The 16,801-nt window shown below is 49.7% G+C and overlaps 1 protein-coding gene, 1 non-coding gene and 1 pseudogene across 2 annotated transcripts; 1 reads left to right on the forward strand and 2 right to left on the reverse strand.

Moving 5' to 3' along the window:
- Nucleotides 1-1,705: 1,705 nt before the first annotated feature.
- Nucleotides 1,706-3,323, reverse strand: LOC120709412 (annotated as a pseudogene).
- Nucleotides 3,324-7,851: 4,528 nt separating this feature from the next.
- On the forward strand, nt 7,852-7,990 carry LOC120710875. The gene has a single exon (XR_005690046.1). It is a non-coding gene; the product is annotated as a small nucleolar RNA Z247 (small nucleolar RNA).
- A 4,272-nt stretch (nt 7,991-12,262) lies between these two features.
- Nucleotides 12,263-15,674, reverse strand: LOC120705598 (GDSL esterase/lipase At5g45910-like). Its single transcript, XM_039990030.1, has 5 exons — nt 15,115-15,674; nt 14,779-14,997; nt 14,470-14,618; nt 14,106-14,379; nt 12,263-12,886 (listed from the first exon to the last, which is right to left on the reverse strand). The coding sequence occupies exons 1-5, from the start codon at nt 15,380-15,382 to the stop codon at nt 12,675-12,677; spliced, it is 1,122 nt and encodes a 373-aa protein (XP_039845964.1). The 5' UTR covers nt 15,383-15,674; the 3' UTR covers nt 12,263-12,674.
- Between the last annotated feature and the right edge of the window lie 1,127 nt (nt 15,675-16,801).

The following is a 16,801-nucleotide window of genomic DNA, read 5'->3' on the forward strand; positions in this document are numbered from 1 at the left end:
GATCACGATATTTCTTAAAAAATATTTTTCTAATATTAAATAATTAATTTTAGTTACTGGAAACAAATATTTTAAAAACATGAACAATAATTATTTTTGCGAACAAAAAAATAAATATAACGAACAAATAATAATTAGCAATTTTCTTTTCTCTACTGCGATTAAAAAGTCATGTACTCATGTGTCATCATTTTATTTATTTATTTATTATAGCAGTATAGTCGAGGATTAATTTAGCATGGGCCATGGGTCAATGTCTGCAGTCAACTGCAGATTCACTGCATGCGGGTCCTAGGACCCGTCGGGCCCACATGTCGGCGTCTGCAGTCGACTGCAGATGGTCTGAAACCCGCATGGGCGTGCCCAAATGCATTTGCACCTACCTATACAAATATACGGGTCGTTTACATCCTTGCAAGTTCAGAGACCAGACAGTATGGTCGATCAAGGCGCGAGGGTCAGTATCGGCGGCTCCGCGAACGGGCCGTGCAGCCATGTCCCGGCGATGTTCCTGTACGTCGCCTCCGTGAGCAGTGGCGGAGGACGCGGAAAAATCGAGGTATGGCAATATTGTAGTCTCGCTGTGTGTCCATGGGCTAGGCCTGCTAATGGGTTGGGTTGAAATGGGTTTTATGAGGTGGGTTTTAAAATGGGGTGTGTTTGGATGGGTTAAAATGGGTTGTATTAGTTAATGGGGTGGGTTGGGGCGGGCTCTATATAAATGCGGGTTGAGGCGGGTTGGGTGGGCTGAAATGGATACTTTTTACAAAATAGTATAACTATATATAAATGTGGGTCCCACGTGAGAGCTGGACTCTGAAATTAAAATCACGTGTTTATATCAGAAAATTTTATCGAAATTGACTGAATTTTGTTGAAGACGATTCAGTATGACTGGCAGCTATTTTGTGCAAATCAGTATAGCTAGAACTACCTGTGGGCCCCACATGAAGAGCTGAACCCTGGAATTAAAACCTCGCGTTCACACTATAAAATTTTATCGAAATTGACTGAAATTTGTTGGAGATGACTCAGTACGACTGGTAGCTACTATGTGCAAAGCAGCGTGGCTAGAACTACACGTGGGCTCCACATCAAGAGCCGGACTCTAGAATTAAAATCTCGCGTTCACACTATAAAATTTTATCGAAATTGACTGAAATTTTTAGAGATGAGTCAATATGACTGACAGATGCTCTGTGCAAAATAGTGTGGCTAGACATATATGTGGTCCCCACATTAAGTGTAGAATCACTAAATTTCTATGTATAGTAGAACCCATGGGTTTTTATGGGTTACCCGTTTATAACGGGGCGGGTTGGTTAGAGTTGAGAAATTAACTAATTGGGTTGGGTGGAGTTGGGTATCTAAATATGTTAATTTTGGGTGGGGTTGGGTATGGTGCGGGTTACAACCCATTACCAGGGTAACCATGGGCTGCTCCATCACTCCATGTACGCAACACGAAGCCATCCTTTGCGGCTGCACATGCTCCGCCTCCTCCATCGATGAACTGCGGCTAGCTGCTGGCTCAGCATGACCGTGCCTCCGATAATCATGCCATTGTGCGCCCGCCCACCACTGCGTTGAAGGTTGAACTTTGAAGCATGATTTTTTTACGACGAGTGAGACCGTTGCGCATCTAAATGCTAGCGACCTGGGCCATCTACGGGCTGTGCTCCATTATTCCGTGCATGTGGCCTTGTCAGCAGCCCACGTAATCATACACTTCAGCCCATAGGATCAGCGACAGCCCAAACGGTTCGCTAGCGTCGTCTTCTTTCTCCAACATCTCGCCGTTGCTTGACTCAGATATACGAAAGCCGCCATGGCTGGTTGGCCAGAGATTGCAAGCATGGAAAGCTAAAGTGTATGGAGTATATATTTTAGGCAAAATCAAGGTATGGCGAGCGCCATAGTCCGCCATAACAGGCCCTCCGCCCCTGTCCGTGAGGGTGAGGTGGATGCCGTCCCAGCTCACCGCCGTGGCCGGGTCCGCGCACGCCGTCGCCGGCGGGAAGCCGCAGAACGCGGCGGGGTTGAAGTTGTACCTGCCGCCGCCGCCGCAGCAGGCCACCAGCGTCGCGCCGCCGTTGAACCCTGCGAGGAATCAATAAGTTAATTAATTTGGCGGTCACTACTAGGCAGCCTGGGTCACTCATCAGTCGCGATCTCACCGAAGAGCCCCGGCGTCGTGAGGAAGGCGAGGACGGGATCGTAGTAGTCGGCGTAGGCGATGGCGGCGTGCGGGTGCTTGGCCCGGAGCGCCTGGACCGAGCTCTGGAGGAGCTCGTTGTGGTAGCGTGCCAGGGCGTTGAACTTGCGGAGGCACCCGTAGGCCGTAGCCGTCGTAGTCCGCCGCGTCCGGGCTCGCGTACTGCGTCAGGATGGCAGGGAGGCACCCCATGGGTACGTTCCCCGGCAACACGAGCCGCCTGGCGCCGTGCCGGATCAGCCTCTGTAAGCATGCATTCTTCGAGTTAATTTTATTTTGGCCAATGCAAGCTGCTAATAAATGCTTAATCGATCGACGAACTAACGGAACGCATGCTACAAAGTTCTGAACGGAAACGGATATCGAGCACCTCTGCGCCGGCGGCGATGGCGGCGATAACGACGGGGACGTAGGATCGTGTGGTTTGCTCCACGCCCTTGGCGGCCAGGAAGGCGAGGTAGTCGTTGCCGCCGAACTCGCCCAGGCCGAAGAGGGAGCTGCCGATCGAGGTAGTCACGGCAGCCGCGCTTGGTGGCGTTGCGGCAGAGCGACGGCTTGAGCTCCTCGAACCACCGCAGCTGCACGGCGAGAGAGCTGTTCGTCATCGGAGCCGGCGAGGTGACGTTCTGCTCCAGGAAGTAGGCCTGGTCTAGCGCCCTCGCCCCGATGACCGCGAAGTTGGCGCCCTCGCTGAAGTTCTGGCCCTTGGCCAAGTACGGCGGCACCAACGGCAGATCCACACCTTTCGCTGCGCTTGGATGAACGAACGGATCACTGTCAGGAAGATCACTGCGTCGTCGTCGACGGTAACGTAATCACTGTCAGGAAGATCAAAGCGGCGGCGGCGGAACGTACCGACGTAGTCGATGACGAGGAGGCCGTCGCTAGCACGGCCGGTGGGCCGGCCGGTGGTCTCGCCGTAGGGGGAGTAGTTGAACGGCCTGTCGCCCTCCAGAACGGCGTAGTTGCCGGTGTCGGCGTACGAGTCCCCGAAGCTGAATATGGCCGGGAACAAGGGCTTCTTGTGCCAGCGGACGGCGGCGGCGTCCGCGCCGTGGAGCATGCACGGGAGGAGCATGAGGAGCACGGCGGCCACGGGAACCCTCATGGTGGCACACGCCGCGCGGGCACGTACGTGTTGGTGTGCTTATCATGCATGGCGGACATTCCCAGTGCATATATAGGGAACCAGCTAGCATGGATCGACGGGTCCAAATCTTGGTCGCGTTCCAAACCCCCCTCGCTGTTCTCGCCGCAAAGACTTGGCCCTCTCGGGCATGGGCCAGGATTCGGGGGGTTTCTCTACCCGGTTAGCCGGTTAGGCTTCCCTCTTAATGAAAAAACGGTGGGGTCCGTTTCACACCCTCCGGCTAGAGTTTTTTTTTGTCGCGTTCATCATCTGACGTGAACGATATATGAGCACACACGCCACACGTGCACTTTACACTAATAGTATTATACGTATATGCTAATAATACTTTGTTCCGTCCATAACAGGACTAGGAGATGGGTTGACTTTGATACCTGCTGCCGAACTTATTGTACCATTATCCATTGCCGTTTTCATAAATGATTGGCGTCCTCTACCCATCCTTAAATAGTGTCATTCTAGTTTTACCGTTCGTTCGACAAGTTAGATCATCATACTATCTTTCAAAAAAAAAACAAGTTAGATCATCATGGTCGGCCTCCGGAAAAGAGTGCCATTCTAGCTTTGCCGCCGTTTGACAAGTTATAGATCATCATCAACTGCAGAGGGCCTTGGGTCCGCAGTAGTACGAGCCCACCGCCACCGTACCAGGGCTGCGCGCTATACCGTTGGAGCTGCATGCACAACCACTTGCGATCGCATCGCGGTCAAATAAAATATGCTCATTGTGGGAAAATATGTAGAAAGCCAAGATGGAAAATAATTGATGTACGTTGACTTTGATCCAAACAAAAGCATTTTTCTTACGCAAATAAATACAGATAGAATTACTCCACTTAATTAGTACAAGATATATTACGAGCACAATATGAATTGACAGATTTGCAGGCCAGAAACCCCCCATTGAGACTCGGCGGCAGCCTAGCCGCCTAGGGGCCGTGCAGCCATCCCTGGGCGATGTACCTGTAAGCAGACTCGGTGAGGTGGATGCCATCCCAGCTGATCGCCTTCGCCGGAGCTGCTCACGCGGTGGCTCCCCGTCGACCGCAGGGGACCTTCCAATTCTGGTTGTACGGACCGCGGCAGCCGCCTCCGCAACAGCTAACCAGAGCTGTGCCGGTTGAACCCTGCAAAAACCTACAGATTTGAATTCAATGCAAAAAAAAGTTTTTCCTTTCCAATTCACACCCCGGCCCACAAAAAGGGTGCTTAATTTCAAAAGAGTCCAAAACAAGTGATTTATTTTGAAAGTTTGTATATATTTGTTTTGAAAAAAATAATAATTTCAAAAGTAGGCTCTCACTCACCGAAACGATCCGGGTCGTCCAGGAAGCCGACCACGCGCCGGTAGTGCTCGACGAAGGCTATCTTCGTGTGGGGGTACCTCTCCCGGACCACCTCGACGCGTCGCCGAAGAAGGGCGTTGTGGTGCCGCGGCAGCCCGGCGTTGAAGCTCTCGAGGCAGTGTTAACATTCGCTCTCGAGGCAGTGTTAACATTCTGATGAGCACGGCGGCTCATGTCCCCCGTCTCAAACCCGTTTGATGTGCTTAAAGATTCGTGCTGACGCCACCGCCGGGTGCCATCCAGGGGTGGTTGGTGGGCGGGGCGGTCGCCAGCGAGGTCGCCGGCGGCCGGGGTGGTGGCGGGAGGCTGCGACCTTTAGGGATTCGGATTTTCCGACAGTGCTGAGGTCCACCGGTGTTACAGAAGGAGGAGGAGGCGGCAGCGGCGGTGGGAGAGGGGGAGCGACAGTGTTGATCGGAGGGTCGACTGTGTTCTGCCCCTCAAGGTACGTCAAGTTCAGAGGGTGGCTCCCGCCACCGCCAAGTTCACACCCGTGGAGAAGTTGTGCCCCTTGGCCGGCACTGGCGGCACGAAAGGTAAGCCCAAAGCATCCGCTGCACGTACCCATGGGGCAAGTTCATGTTTTAGTATTGAATTTCATCATTTATAAAACTTAGTATTTCATCAACGATGTAACAAGGAATGAAGTCCAAGACGTACTTCAGTCCATAAAATTTCTTGATTTCATATTTATATGCAAAATTAATCATAGATTTATGCATGATGTTGAATTAGAAATTCATAATTGTGAGAAGCTTCTAGAAGATTAGAGTATATGCATGAACCAAGATTACCATACTTCACGGTGAAATATGGAATACTTTAGAAAATAGAAATTTGTATGGTTGGATAAGTATGAGAAAATGGTTGTGTGCGGCTGCAGAGGGCGGAGATGTTTCCTTTATCTAAAAAAATAAGTATGAGTAAAATTCTAGAGTTAGATATTTTGTAAAGAAGTGTGTAAAATATGGGCACATGGTATAACCATATGAGGCATGGAGTCCTATAAATAGGGGTGCTCCCCTCCCCTCTTGTCATATCATAGCATAACAGGTCTCAAGTAGAAGATGGCAATGTTGTCATGTAATGTAGTAACGTCATGGTAGGGTAGCCACATAAAAAATGCAAGAGTCTTGTATAGTACTAAGTTATATATTGTGAATAAACTCCTTAACAAAGCAAATCATAGTAACGTGTTAGGCAAACATTACTCATGTCGCTGATCACCACAATTCAATGGCATAAGTCAAGGAAGAATTAGTAGTATTAGGGAATGATAAATAAGATTGAAATTCAACTCAGCCCCCAACATAGTTCATCCGAATAAAGTAGAACATTAAGCACCAGATGAACTGTATTGGAAAGAATTGAACATACAAATAAAAGAGTTATTAGATAATTATTCAAGTAATGGCATCACTAATGCTAGGATATTCTCGGTGGGGACTGGGTGAAGAGGGCAGATTCACCCATAGCATCCTCATGCGCCGGATGACTCTTTAGGAGCAGGTTCTGGCCAACTGTGATGGAACCACTGGTGGGACAGATCCAAAGAGGTGGGTCTGATACAGATGGTGCTCTGCAAAAGTAGCCAAGTCAGCCATGTCCCCGGATCTGCGCATCTCATTCAATGGCACGAGCCTATCAATGAGTATCCTGGTGCCATTTTAGTGATCCACTCTGGTTGACACAAAAATCATCTTTGGCAATTGTTCCATCCATGGAGAAATTGTGGTTGTGGAGTTGAATTAGCCCTACGGTATTCCTCACCGGATCAGAAATAATCTTGCACTGACGGGAGTCTCCGGAACTTCCACATCATACATGGCAGGCACACGTACCATTGGAACGTACATCGCCATGGTGAAGCGAACCTCTCGCGGCTCCCACACGAACATGTCAAGCATTGCATCCTAAAAAATAAATAAAAAGATCGAATCAGAGATGACGCCATAAGAACAAGCAAGATTCAGAAATCAAAGGGAAATTTAGATCTGTACCATTAAAAGATTCTAAATTTAGAAAAATATCATTGAAAGTTTGAGATGTAGAATATTACCACTGAAAGAGTACTCCATTGTTAAGTGAACCTTATCTAGCTATTAATTATTTTGACATAGACGTTAACTGATATGGAAATCTTTGACATTGACGACAGCGTGACTCAAATTCTTCAAGGAGTTCTCCAAGACATCAAGTAGTGGAAACATCGCTACAAAAGACGGCGCCCTGATTTTGAGATTAGGAAAATTTATATCCAATCTCTAATGTAATCTTGCTCCTCTCCTCTCTTTCTCCACACTTTGTACCACCCTTGGTAGGCTGGGGCGTACCTGTTTTGGCAACACTTTGCCTCTTCGATTGACGATCTTTGCATCAGTGTGTTGAATGAGTCTCCAATGTAGTAACCATTGTTAACATATGCATCACATGTGTAATCTGGTAGTTCGGTTAGCTAGATTGGATAGGCTCTAGAATTGTTGTACATCTTGACTTACAAGTCAAGTCTAATGTAACTTCTTGTACAAGTTGTAAGTGCCACGCTAGGGGCTCTTCCTAGCCTTTATTAACACGTACCCGGGAGCCTGAGAAGGCATCTCATTCCACCCAATCTCACATGGTAATCAGAGCTCGGTTCTTTTTCGACCTGATCCATGGCGAGTTCCTCCTCCTCCGGACTTGCTGCTGCTCCATCGCTTGGTTATCACGTGACCGAGAAGCTTGCCTACAACAACCACACCATCTGGAAGGCGTAGATCCTTTCTGCTCTCAAGGGTGCTCAGGTGTTCCACTTCCTCAGTTCGGCGACACCCATCCTGCCCAAGACCGTCGTCAAGTCTTCGGAGAAACCCGATGAGCAGGTTCCCAATCTTGACTTTGAAGCTTGGGTTGCCAAGGATCAGCAGATCCTTAACTACCTGCTGTCTTCGTTATCCCGCGACATCCTCGCACAAGTGGCGGTGCTCCCTACTGCTGCCGCCATCTGGGAAGCCATTGAAGGGATGTTTGCATCCCAATCTCGCGCACGAGTCATCAACACTCGGATGGCATTGGCCAATGCGCAGAAGGGCTCCTCCTCCATTGCTGACTACGTCACCAAGATGAAGTCCCTAGCAGATGACATGGCATCTGCTGGGAAGCTGCTTGAAGATGAGGAGATCGCGCCATACATCCTCTCCGGCCTCGACCTCGAGTACAATCCCGTGGTGTCTGCCATCACGGCCCAGCCGGAGCCGATCTCCCTTGGTGAGTTGTTCACGCAGCTTTCGGCCTTTGAGCAACGGTGTGCTCTTCTCTCTGGCCATGGCTCAGGTTCCTCCGCCAATCTGGCTTCGTGTGGTGGACGAGCAAGCAACAACCGTGGCCGTGGCCGTGGAGGTTGCGGCCATGGTCGTGGTTCTGGTGGTCGTGGCTCAGATTCATCTGAGCAACCTCTTCTTCCTACGGCATCGACACCAATTGGTACTCCGATTATGGATCTACTGATCACATCACGGGCGACTTGGAGAAGTTGTCTGTGAGGGACAAATATCGTGGTGGTGATCAAGTCCATGCTGCAAACAGCTCAGGTATGGAGATAGATCAAATTGGTCGCAGTGTTGTTCGCACCCCCAACAAGAATCTCATTTTAGATAATGTCCTTTATGTTCCTCAAGCCAGCAAAAATCTTGTGCCTGTTCACAAGCTTGCTCGTGACAATGATTCCTTCTTTGAATTTCATCCCTCTTATTTTCTTATTAAGGATAGAACAACGAAGAAGGTTCTTCTTAGAGGATGGTGCGAAGGTGGCCTTTATCCCTTGAAGTCGTTTTCCAATAAACAAGCTCATGGTGTCACTAAGCTCTCTTCATCACGGTGGCACTCGCGTCTAGGTCATCCATCCACGACCATTGTTCACCAAGTGTTGAACAAGAAGAAACTTCCTTTTTTTTTGAGTCAAATAAAGAGTCTGTCTGTGATGCATGTCAAAAAGGCAAAAGTCATCAACTTCCATATCCAAAATCCACTAGTGTGTCTAGGGCTCCCCTAGAGCTAGTCTTTTCTGATGTATGGGGACCGGCTCCCATTTCGGTTGGCAAGAATAATTTCTATGTTAGTTTCATTGATGACTATAGCAAGTTCACTTGGATTTATTTGCTTCGCCATAAATCTGAAGTCTTTCAATGGTTTCATGACTTTCAGATGCTTGTTGAACGTATGTTTGATCGAAAAATTATAGCTATGCAAACTGATTGGGGAGGGGAGTATCAAAAATTAAGTTCTTTCTTTCAACATATTAGCATCTCCCATCATGTCTCCTGTTCATATGCTCATCAACAGAATGGCTCTGCTGAGCGCAAACATAGGCATATTGTTGCGGTCGGCCTTTCCCTTCCTGCTCATGCATCTATGCCTCTCAAATTTTGGGATGAAGCCTTTATCACAGCAACATATCTCATTAATCGTCTTCCCTCCAAAGTCATCAATAATGAGACTCCCCTTGAACGCCTTCATCACCAGTCCCCTGACTATACAGTCCTCAGAACCTTTGGATGCGCGTGTTGGCCCAATTTGCGTCCATATAATTCTCGAAAACTTGAATTCCGTTCTAAACAGTGTGTGTTCCTTGGTTACAGTAACATGCCCAAAGGTTTCGAATGCTTAGATGTCAAAGAGGGACGAGTTTACATTTCTCGTGATGTGGTTTTTGATGAGACCATTTGTTTGCCTCTATGCATCCTAATGCCGGCACTCGCTTACGATCAGAAGTTCTTCTTCTTGAAGACACTCTTGTTAATCCCGGGGGCGACACCTGTGACTCAAATTTGATCTCTTCTCCTGTGCCTAACAATACTTCTGAGTTTTCAGGCACCATGGACCAGCTTGCAGGTACTGCGGACATCTCTTCTGGTGAAAATCCGGCTCCAGGGCCGTGTTATTTCATGTGCCCAGCGACTTCCCCGGGCGCCAGACATGAAGCTGATCTGCTCATGGATTCTGCGCGTCGATCGCCTTCGAGATCCGCGCCGGATCCACCTGCCGTCCCAACAACCGCAACGGCTCCACCGGATTCTGCGTCCACCGCTCCGGTCACGCCACCTGTCGAGTTGTCGCCCGCGTCCGCGGCTCCTCCCCCACCAACAACTACACCGGTGTCTCCGACTTCGCCGCGTGGTGGGCTGTCGCCTGCACCCGGCCCATCTGACCACGCCTCGGATCAACTGCACGATGCTTCTGTGTCTGCACCAGGATATTCTGCGGCGCCCCTTCCTGCGTCATCTATTGTGCCAGCTGCTCCACATCGACCGCCTACACATCTCTCAAGGTATCCAGAAACCAAAGAACTACACTGATGGCACCATTCGTTATGCTCATCTTGCAGCTTCAGCTGATGAGGAGCCACGTAATCTTCGTGCTGCTTTGGCTAATCCTAATTGGAAGCTAGCCATGGATGCCGAGTTTGATGCTCTTCTCAAGAATAAAACTTGGCATCTTGTTCCTCCTCATCAAGGGAACAATGTTATAGATTGCAAATGGGTGTATAAAGTGAAAAAGAAAGCTGATGGCTCCATTGATCGCTACAAAGCCCGTCTTGTTGCTAAGGGTTTCAAGCAATGCTATGGTATTGATTATGAAGATACCTTCAGTCCTGTTGTTAAAGCTGCTACTATTCGGTTGGTTCTCTCTATTGCTGTCTCCAGAGGATGGTCTCTCAGACAATTGGATGTTCAAAATGCTTTCTTGCATGGTTTTCTTGAAGAAGATGTCTACATGCGCCAACCTCCGGGGTACCAAGATAAGAATCTACCTCACTATATTTGCAAGCTTGATAAGTCTCTCTATGGCCTTAAACAAGCCCCTCGTGCATGGTACTCCCGTCTAAGTAGCAAGCTGCAGTCCATGGGCTTTATACATTCCAAAGCCGACACATCTTTGTTTTATTTCAGTAAGGGGAAGCACACAATCTTTATGCTTGTTATGTTGATGACATCATTGTGGCTAGTTCTTCCAGTGATATTGCAGCTGCTCTTCTACGAGAGTTGGAGCAAGAATTTGCCATCAAAGATCTTGGTGATCACCACTACTTTCTTGGTATTCAAGTCAAGAAGTCGCATGGGGCCTTGGTGCTCACTCAAGAACGGTATGCCACCAGTCTTCTTGAGAAAGTCAGCATGCAGATGTGCAAACCGATCAGTTCTCCTCTTTGCCCTACAGAGAAGCTGTCAGTTTGTGAGGGAGAATTACTCGGGCCAGAGGACTCTACACAATACTGGAGTATAGTTGGAGCACTTCAATATCTTACCTTGACAAGACCTGATCTTTCTTTTGCTATTAATAAGGTTTGTCAATTTCTTCACAAACCAACGACCGTGCATTGGACTGCTGTCAAACGAATCATCAGATATGTTAAGGGCAGTATCAGTGTCGGTTTGAAGATTGGCCGTCGAAATCTATGTTGGTCAGTGCTTTTTCTGATGCCGATTGGGCAGGGTGCCCTGATGATCGTCGATCTATAGGGGGTTTTGTAGTATTTCTCGGCAGCAATCTTATCTCATGGAGTGCACGAAAACAAGCTACGGTTTCTCGTTCAAGTACTGAAGCTGAATACAAGGCCATGGCAAATGTCACAGCTGAAATAATGTGGGTCCACAAGTTGCTTGATGAATTGGGGATTTCACATCAAAAAGCGGCATGTCTTTGGTGTGATAATATTGGTGCCAAATACTTGTCCGAGAATCCAGTGTTCCATGCACGAACAAAACATATTGAGATTGATTATCATTTTGTTAGAGAACAAGTTAACTTGAAGCAGCTGGATGTTCGGTTTATTAGCACTAGTGATCAGGTAGCCGATGGGTTTACAAAACCCCTTACTGCTCGGCAGTTAGCTTTGTTTAGGCACAATCTCAACTTACATGAGTAGTTGTGATTGACGGGGGGTGTTAACATATGCATCACGTGTGTAATCCGGTAGTTCGGTTAGCTAGATTGGATAGGCTCTAGAGTTGTTGTACATCTTGACTTACAAGTCGTCTAATGTAACTTCTTATACAAGTAGTAAGTGCCACGTTAGGGGCTCTTCCTAGCCTTTATTAACATGTACCCGAGAGCATGAGAAGGCATCTCGTTCCACCCAATCTCAAAACCATTTCCTCCTCTCGTCTAATTATTAAAGATGAACTCGAGGCCCCGTACGTGTGCAGTTTATGTTAGTTCTTAGTATGCGAACACAAGGAACATGACAGAGAGATGAAATAAGTTTTAATTTGGTGCAATTTGCGGTAAAGCTATAAATTTGGTGCAATTTGCGGTAAAGCTATACATACTTGTACAAATAAAACATGAGGGAAATAGCCCATTGGACTCAAGCAAATGTTAGTCAAACCTTGGCTGTTAACTTTTGTGAGCATTAGTACGCACCGTAAAATTTGTCTAAATAATATCCTACACTTCCAATATTTTGATGTATGACGCTAGAACATGTTCTCTATTTTATGGATGCCAACCTCTACTTGACTATACTTGAGCACCAAGGTTTTAAGGGGAACTTAAGCGCCGAGTTGCATGTCCTACACCAGCACTCTAACAACTTCATATATCCCATATGCATTTAACCCCAACAAGCTATGAAACGGTGCCTTACGACTCGTGTATAGATGCAAGCACGTTGACACAGCTCAGCTCGACCCATCTTGTTCCAACATCATCTGCCCTCTGATCACCTGTGTCGTCCCTCTGCCGGCCACAATCTTGTCTCCTTTCATCGGATACACCAGTGCCGGCGTGCCGCAGCACCAGAAGTCCAGAACCGCAAAAGTGGCGAAACCCAAAAGCAAAACTCCACCATTTTAATTACGAGTTACCCATCCAGTGTTACGGTAGCACGCACAACAGTTCCATTACCACTACTAGTCACAGTCTTGGCACAACAGATCAGTTGCTGATCATGTCGATCACTAGCCTTGGGAAGGGATGATCAGATTCAGAGGAGCCTGGGGCTGGTGTAGGGGCCGTTGAGGATGCTGTCGGCGATGGCGTGGTAGGCGGCCTCCGTCAGATGCACTCCGTCCCAGTTGGCGTACGCCGACGGGTCCGTGCACACGCTCGACCCCCGCACGCCGCAGCTCGCCTTCGGGTTGAAGTTGTACGGCCCGCCGCCGCCGCAGCACGTCCGCAGCGGACCTTGCGTGAACCCTGCATGCAGAGAGCAGTTTCAGAGAAGCAGGGTCAGCTCACAGAGATATTCATAAGTCAAAACAACATATGCAGTAAGTAGTAAGAACTGAGTTTGTTGATCCAGAAGTGTCCTCATTTTTTTTTGTTGGAAGGGAAGTGCTCTGCATGCATTACTGGACAGGACGAGTATCATGAACAGAGTTGAACGTGGTTAGCTGGTGTAGGAATTAGGATGACTTTTTGAGGCCTATAAGGCCAATCCTCGCCTAAACAGGGGCTGAAACTGATGCTAGCAAGGATAGAAGGGGCTTAAATCCAAATTCTTCAGACTTAGTCTCCAGTCCGTACATCCACCAATTCATATGTACCATCACGGCTGTGAACTGTCCATATCTATTAAAAATCCAACTACACAACTCTGAAACTGTCATTTCAGTGGAAGTCTACAAACAGTTGGCAGTTACCCTCCTAATTGACACTTCCATTGCTCCTATAGAACAGAAAAGGACAGATCATCATGATAGTTGTTCTAAGTCGAGCTGCTAATGAACTCATCAATATAGACACAATACCATTATTTTTTTAAGAAAAAAGATAGACAGGTTGACAGGCATCTAGCTGAGGGAACTTCAAATCAATTTAATGGTTTGTGCCAAATAAATACTCATCAGCTGATTAAGCCCAAGATGCCAGTAGACTTCTCTAGAACGTCAAACAACAATGCGTCCGAATTTGCCCTAAAAGACGTTTCTGAATGTTGACGAGTACTTATTTTAGTTTACCAGGATGGGAATTCTGAAAGAAAAGGCTTTTTAGCACCCCATGGCCATGGGAATTGGGAAAGATTCGTGTTTTTCTCGGTGTCACATCCATGTGTTTGCTACTGCAGATGACTGATCAAAAGGACCATATAAATGTCTTTTCAGTGTAGCAAAAGCCAGCAATAAGCAAGACATGGCTCCTCTTTCTCGAAAGGAGATTGCCGAATAAGAGGCTTAGATCCCCCAACCTTTTCGAAAGAGCCCTACAATTTGCAACCATTCTCCCATTTTAGCATCCTACGGGGAGGCTGGCCATCCATTCTAGCAATCTAAGCATAGTGACCATTTAGTGTCACTTTCAGTCTAGCTGATCAGTTGTGAGACCATCAGATTGATGCAAAATTTATCTGTCCATTTCAGTTGGAAAATCTCCGAATTCAGATTTGATACCAGTTTGGTTCAGGAATTGAACTCACCGAACTGCTTGGGGTTCTTGGCGAAGGACATGGCGGCGCCGTAGTAGTCGGCGTACATGATCCTGGCCTGCGGGTATTTGGCCCGGAGCGCCTGCAGCTTCTGCTGGAGCACGGCGTTGTGGTGCTGCGCGAAGTCGTTGTACGTCTTGAGGCAGCCGGCGGAGTCGTAGGCGCTGCTGTTCCGGCCGGGGTGAAGGGTCAGGTACGCCGACGAGCACCCCATCGGCAGGTTCCCCGGCACCACCAGGTGCGTCGCGCCGGCCTTGATCAACCTCTGCTGGGAGCTGCAGTTGTTTACTACTAGTGGCGATGGAATCGTGCGAGGAAATAAACAATGGCGGAGCATGCGGCTAGATTTGGTGACCTCAGTGGCATCGGTGACCGCGCCGGCGACCGTGGGAACGTAAGTTTTGGCGTCGTCCAGGGTCTTGCCCTTGAAGAACGCGTAGTTGTAGTCGTTTCCCCCAATCTCTCCGACGAGGAACAGGGACTTGCTGAAGTACTCCTTGCACTCTGTTTCGAGAATCGATTCATCAAGAACAGAAATTTGCAATCAGCCTTGCCGTTTTATTATCGGTAACTTCTTTTTTTGTTAACAAGAAAAAAGAAGAAGTATTGTTGGAGAATCCGAAATGCAGAATCTGACAGAGAAAGGAAGCAAATGTGAACAGACTCTTTGTTGAGTTGCAGAGCGACGGCTTGAGCTGCTCGAACCATCCGAGCTGGACGCTGAGGGAGAGGTTGGTCCAGAGCTTGTCAGACGCGCCGATCTCCTGGAAGAAGGGCGGATCCATGGCGGTGGCGCCGCCGACGGCGAAGTTGACGCCCCGGCGGAGATCCTTCCCCTTGGCCTGCAGGTACGGCGGCAGCAGCGGCAGGCCGAACGCTTGCGCTGCACGCGTACGGCCGGCCGGCCGTCGCGGGGCCGGGGAACACCATCAGGACCGCCACGAAGAAACCAACAAGGCGGCAAGGCAGCAATGCCCGCCGGGCAGCGGCTAGCACGCACCTAGGAAGTCGACGACGAGGCGGCCGTCGGAGCAGCGGCCGGTGGGGCGGTGGAAGTAGGTGATGCCGTAGGGGTAGCGGCCGACGATGTGGTTGGAGAGCGGGCTGGACACGAGCAGGTTGCCGGTGTCCGTGAGCGAGTCGCCGAAGCTGAACATGGAGGTGTAGTTCTGCGGGGCGCCGCCGCCGCATTGGGCGACCCGCGCCAGCGCGCAGCAGAGGAAGGCCGCGGCGAGCGCGGGCAGCAGCTTGTCGGAGGCCGCCGCCATGGGCAGAGCGTCTGGTCTGGTGGTGGCACACTGCAGGTACAGCAGCAGGCGAATGGTGGCAGCTGGCAGCTTGCGAGACAGTGGTGTCACTGATAGCTACGAGTGGTAGCTATGGCACGCTACTCCTCGCAGCAGAGCAGGGCAGGGTAGGCCGGGAGCTGCCTGAGGTGGTGGCGCTTCCGCGTTGCGACGGGCTCGTCTCAGTAATGGCGGCCTCTGCCTGATATTGTAGGTGAGGGCCTGAGGGGGAGTAAATGCCGAGGGCAAATCTGAGTGAGCAGGAGGTGGGTGGAGGGGAGAGCTCCAGTAATTGTAAGCCCTGAAAAGAGCTCGATTGCAAGGACGATCGATGATGGATCACACGTGACTGCGTTCCGGAGCCTGAAGCCCTGAGCCCCAATTATTTTTATTCTGGCCACACCAGGCAGCAGAGCAACAATATTATCGGTGACTCATCGCTCGGGACCATAGTCGTAAAAATTCGGTGTCGTGGGATTTGTAGGGTCCTCACAACCGGATGGCGGAGTGCACCCGACTATTCCCAGAGAGGGAGTACTCGGGGAGGTACTAGACGATTGGGCTGATCTAGCTCCGGGGCGTGCACACAAGAACACACGATCTAAAGTGGTTCGGGCCGCCGGAGCGTAATACCCTACCGTCCACTGGGAGAAGTTTTGATTCTCTGTTGTGTATGAATCTATCCTCTGCCGGGCCTTAGCTCTCACCCAGCCTGAGTCTTCCTTCTAGCGGGCGCCCCCTTTTATAGACCAAGGGGGCGGATACATAGGACGTTGGGGCCCCGACAGGTGGGCCCAACGTGACTGCGCAGCATACTACGCAGAGTATTCAGATGGGTACAGTGGTTACGGATCTTTTCTCCGATATGCTCTGCTAGCGCTACAGTGGTCTTCTCTTGTCCCGTCACCAAGGGGTCCGTTGGGGGAGCGTAGCTTGCGGCGTAGCCTGTGGAGGCTATTATGTAGGCGTCATAATGGGTGAAGCCGAGCCGTCGTATCCATCTGTTATGGCAGACTTGGCAGGCGCGGCGTGGGCGGCGCCTGCGGCTCCACTATCTTGGTAACACGCGATCAATAGTGCCTCCTGGTCAAAGAATCGTCTTGGCTTCCACCGCATCAATGCGGGTGTCCACCTACCATAATAAATGCAGTGGTGGGTGAGGCTTAGTATGGAGACCAAGCGGCCTTGAAATATCGTGCTTGTAGACACGTGTCGCTCCGGACCACCCCGAGGCAGGGCGTCGGCTTCTTCCCTTAGCGAGTGATCCGGTTACCATACAAGGGGTCCGGGACCCTATGAGGGGTCCGGGACTTCCGCGGGGGTCCGGACCCCTCGGGAGGTCCAGAGCCCCGGCTGTTCGGGCTGCCCGCCTCTTCCGGGACACGCGTCGTTCCCGGACCT

The sequence above is a fragment of the Panicum virgatum genome, chromosome 5K, assembly GCF_016808335.1.
Source record: "Panicum virgatum strain AP13 chromosome 5K, P.virgatum_v5, whole genome shotgun sequence".
In the NCBI taxonomy this organism is placed as follows: Eukaryota; Viridiplantae; Streptophyta; class Magnoliopsida; order Poales; family Poaceae; genus Panicum; species Panicum virgatum.

What these genes read in the sequence shown, in the direction of transcription:
- LOC120705598 (XM_039990030.1), bottom strand. Translation starts at nt 15,382, where the DNA reads ATGGCGGCGGCCTCCGACAAGCTGCTGCCCGCGCTCGCCGCGGCCTTC. An exon ending in GCTCTGCAACTCAACAAAGA is followed by an intron (nt 14,619 to 14,778) that starts GTCTGTTCACAT and finishes TTCTCGAAACAG; the next exon opens with AGTGCAAGGAGTACTTCAGC. An exon ending in CGGTCACCGATGCCACTGAG is followed by an intron (nt 14,380 to 14,469) that starts GTCACCAAATCT and finishes AGCTCCCAGCAG; the next exon opens with AGGTTGATCAAGGCCGGCGC.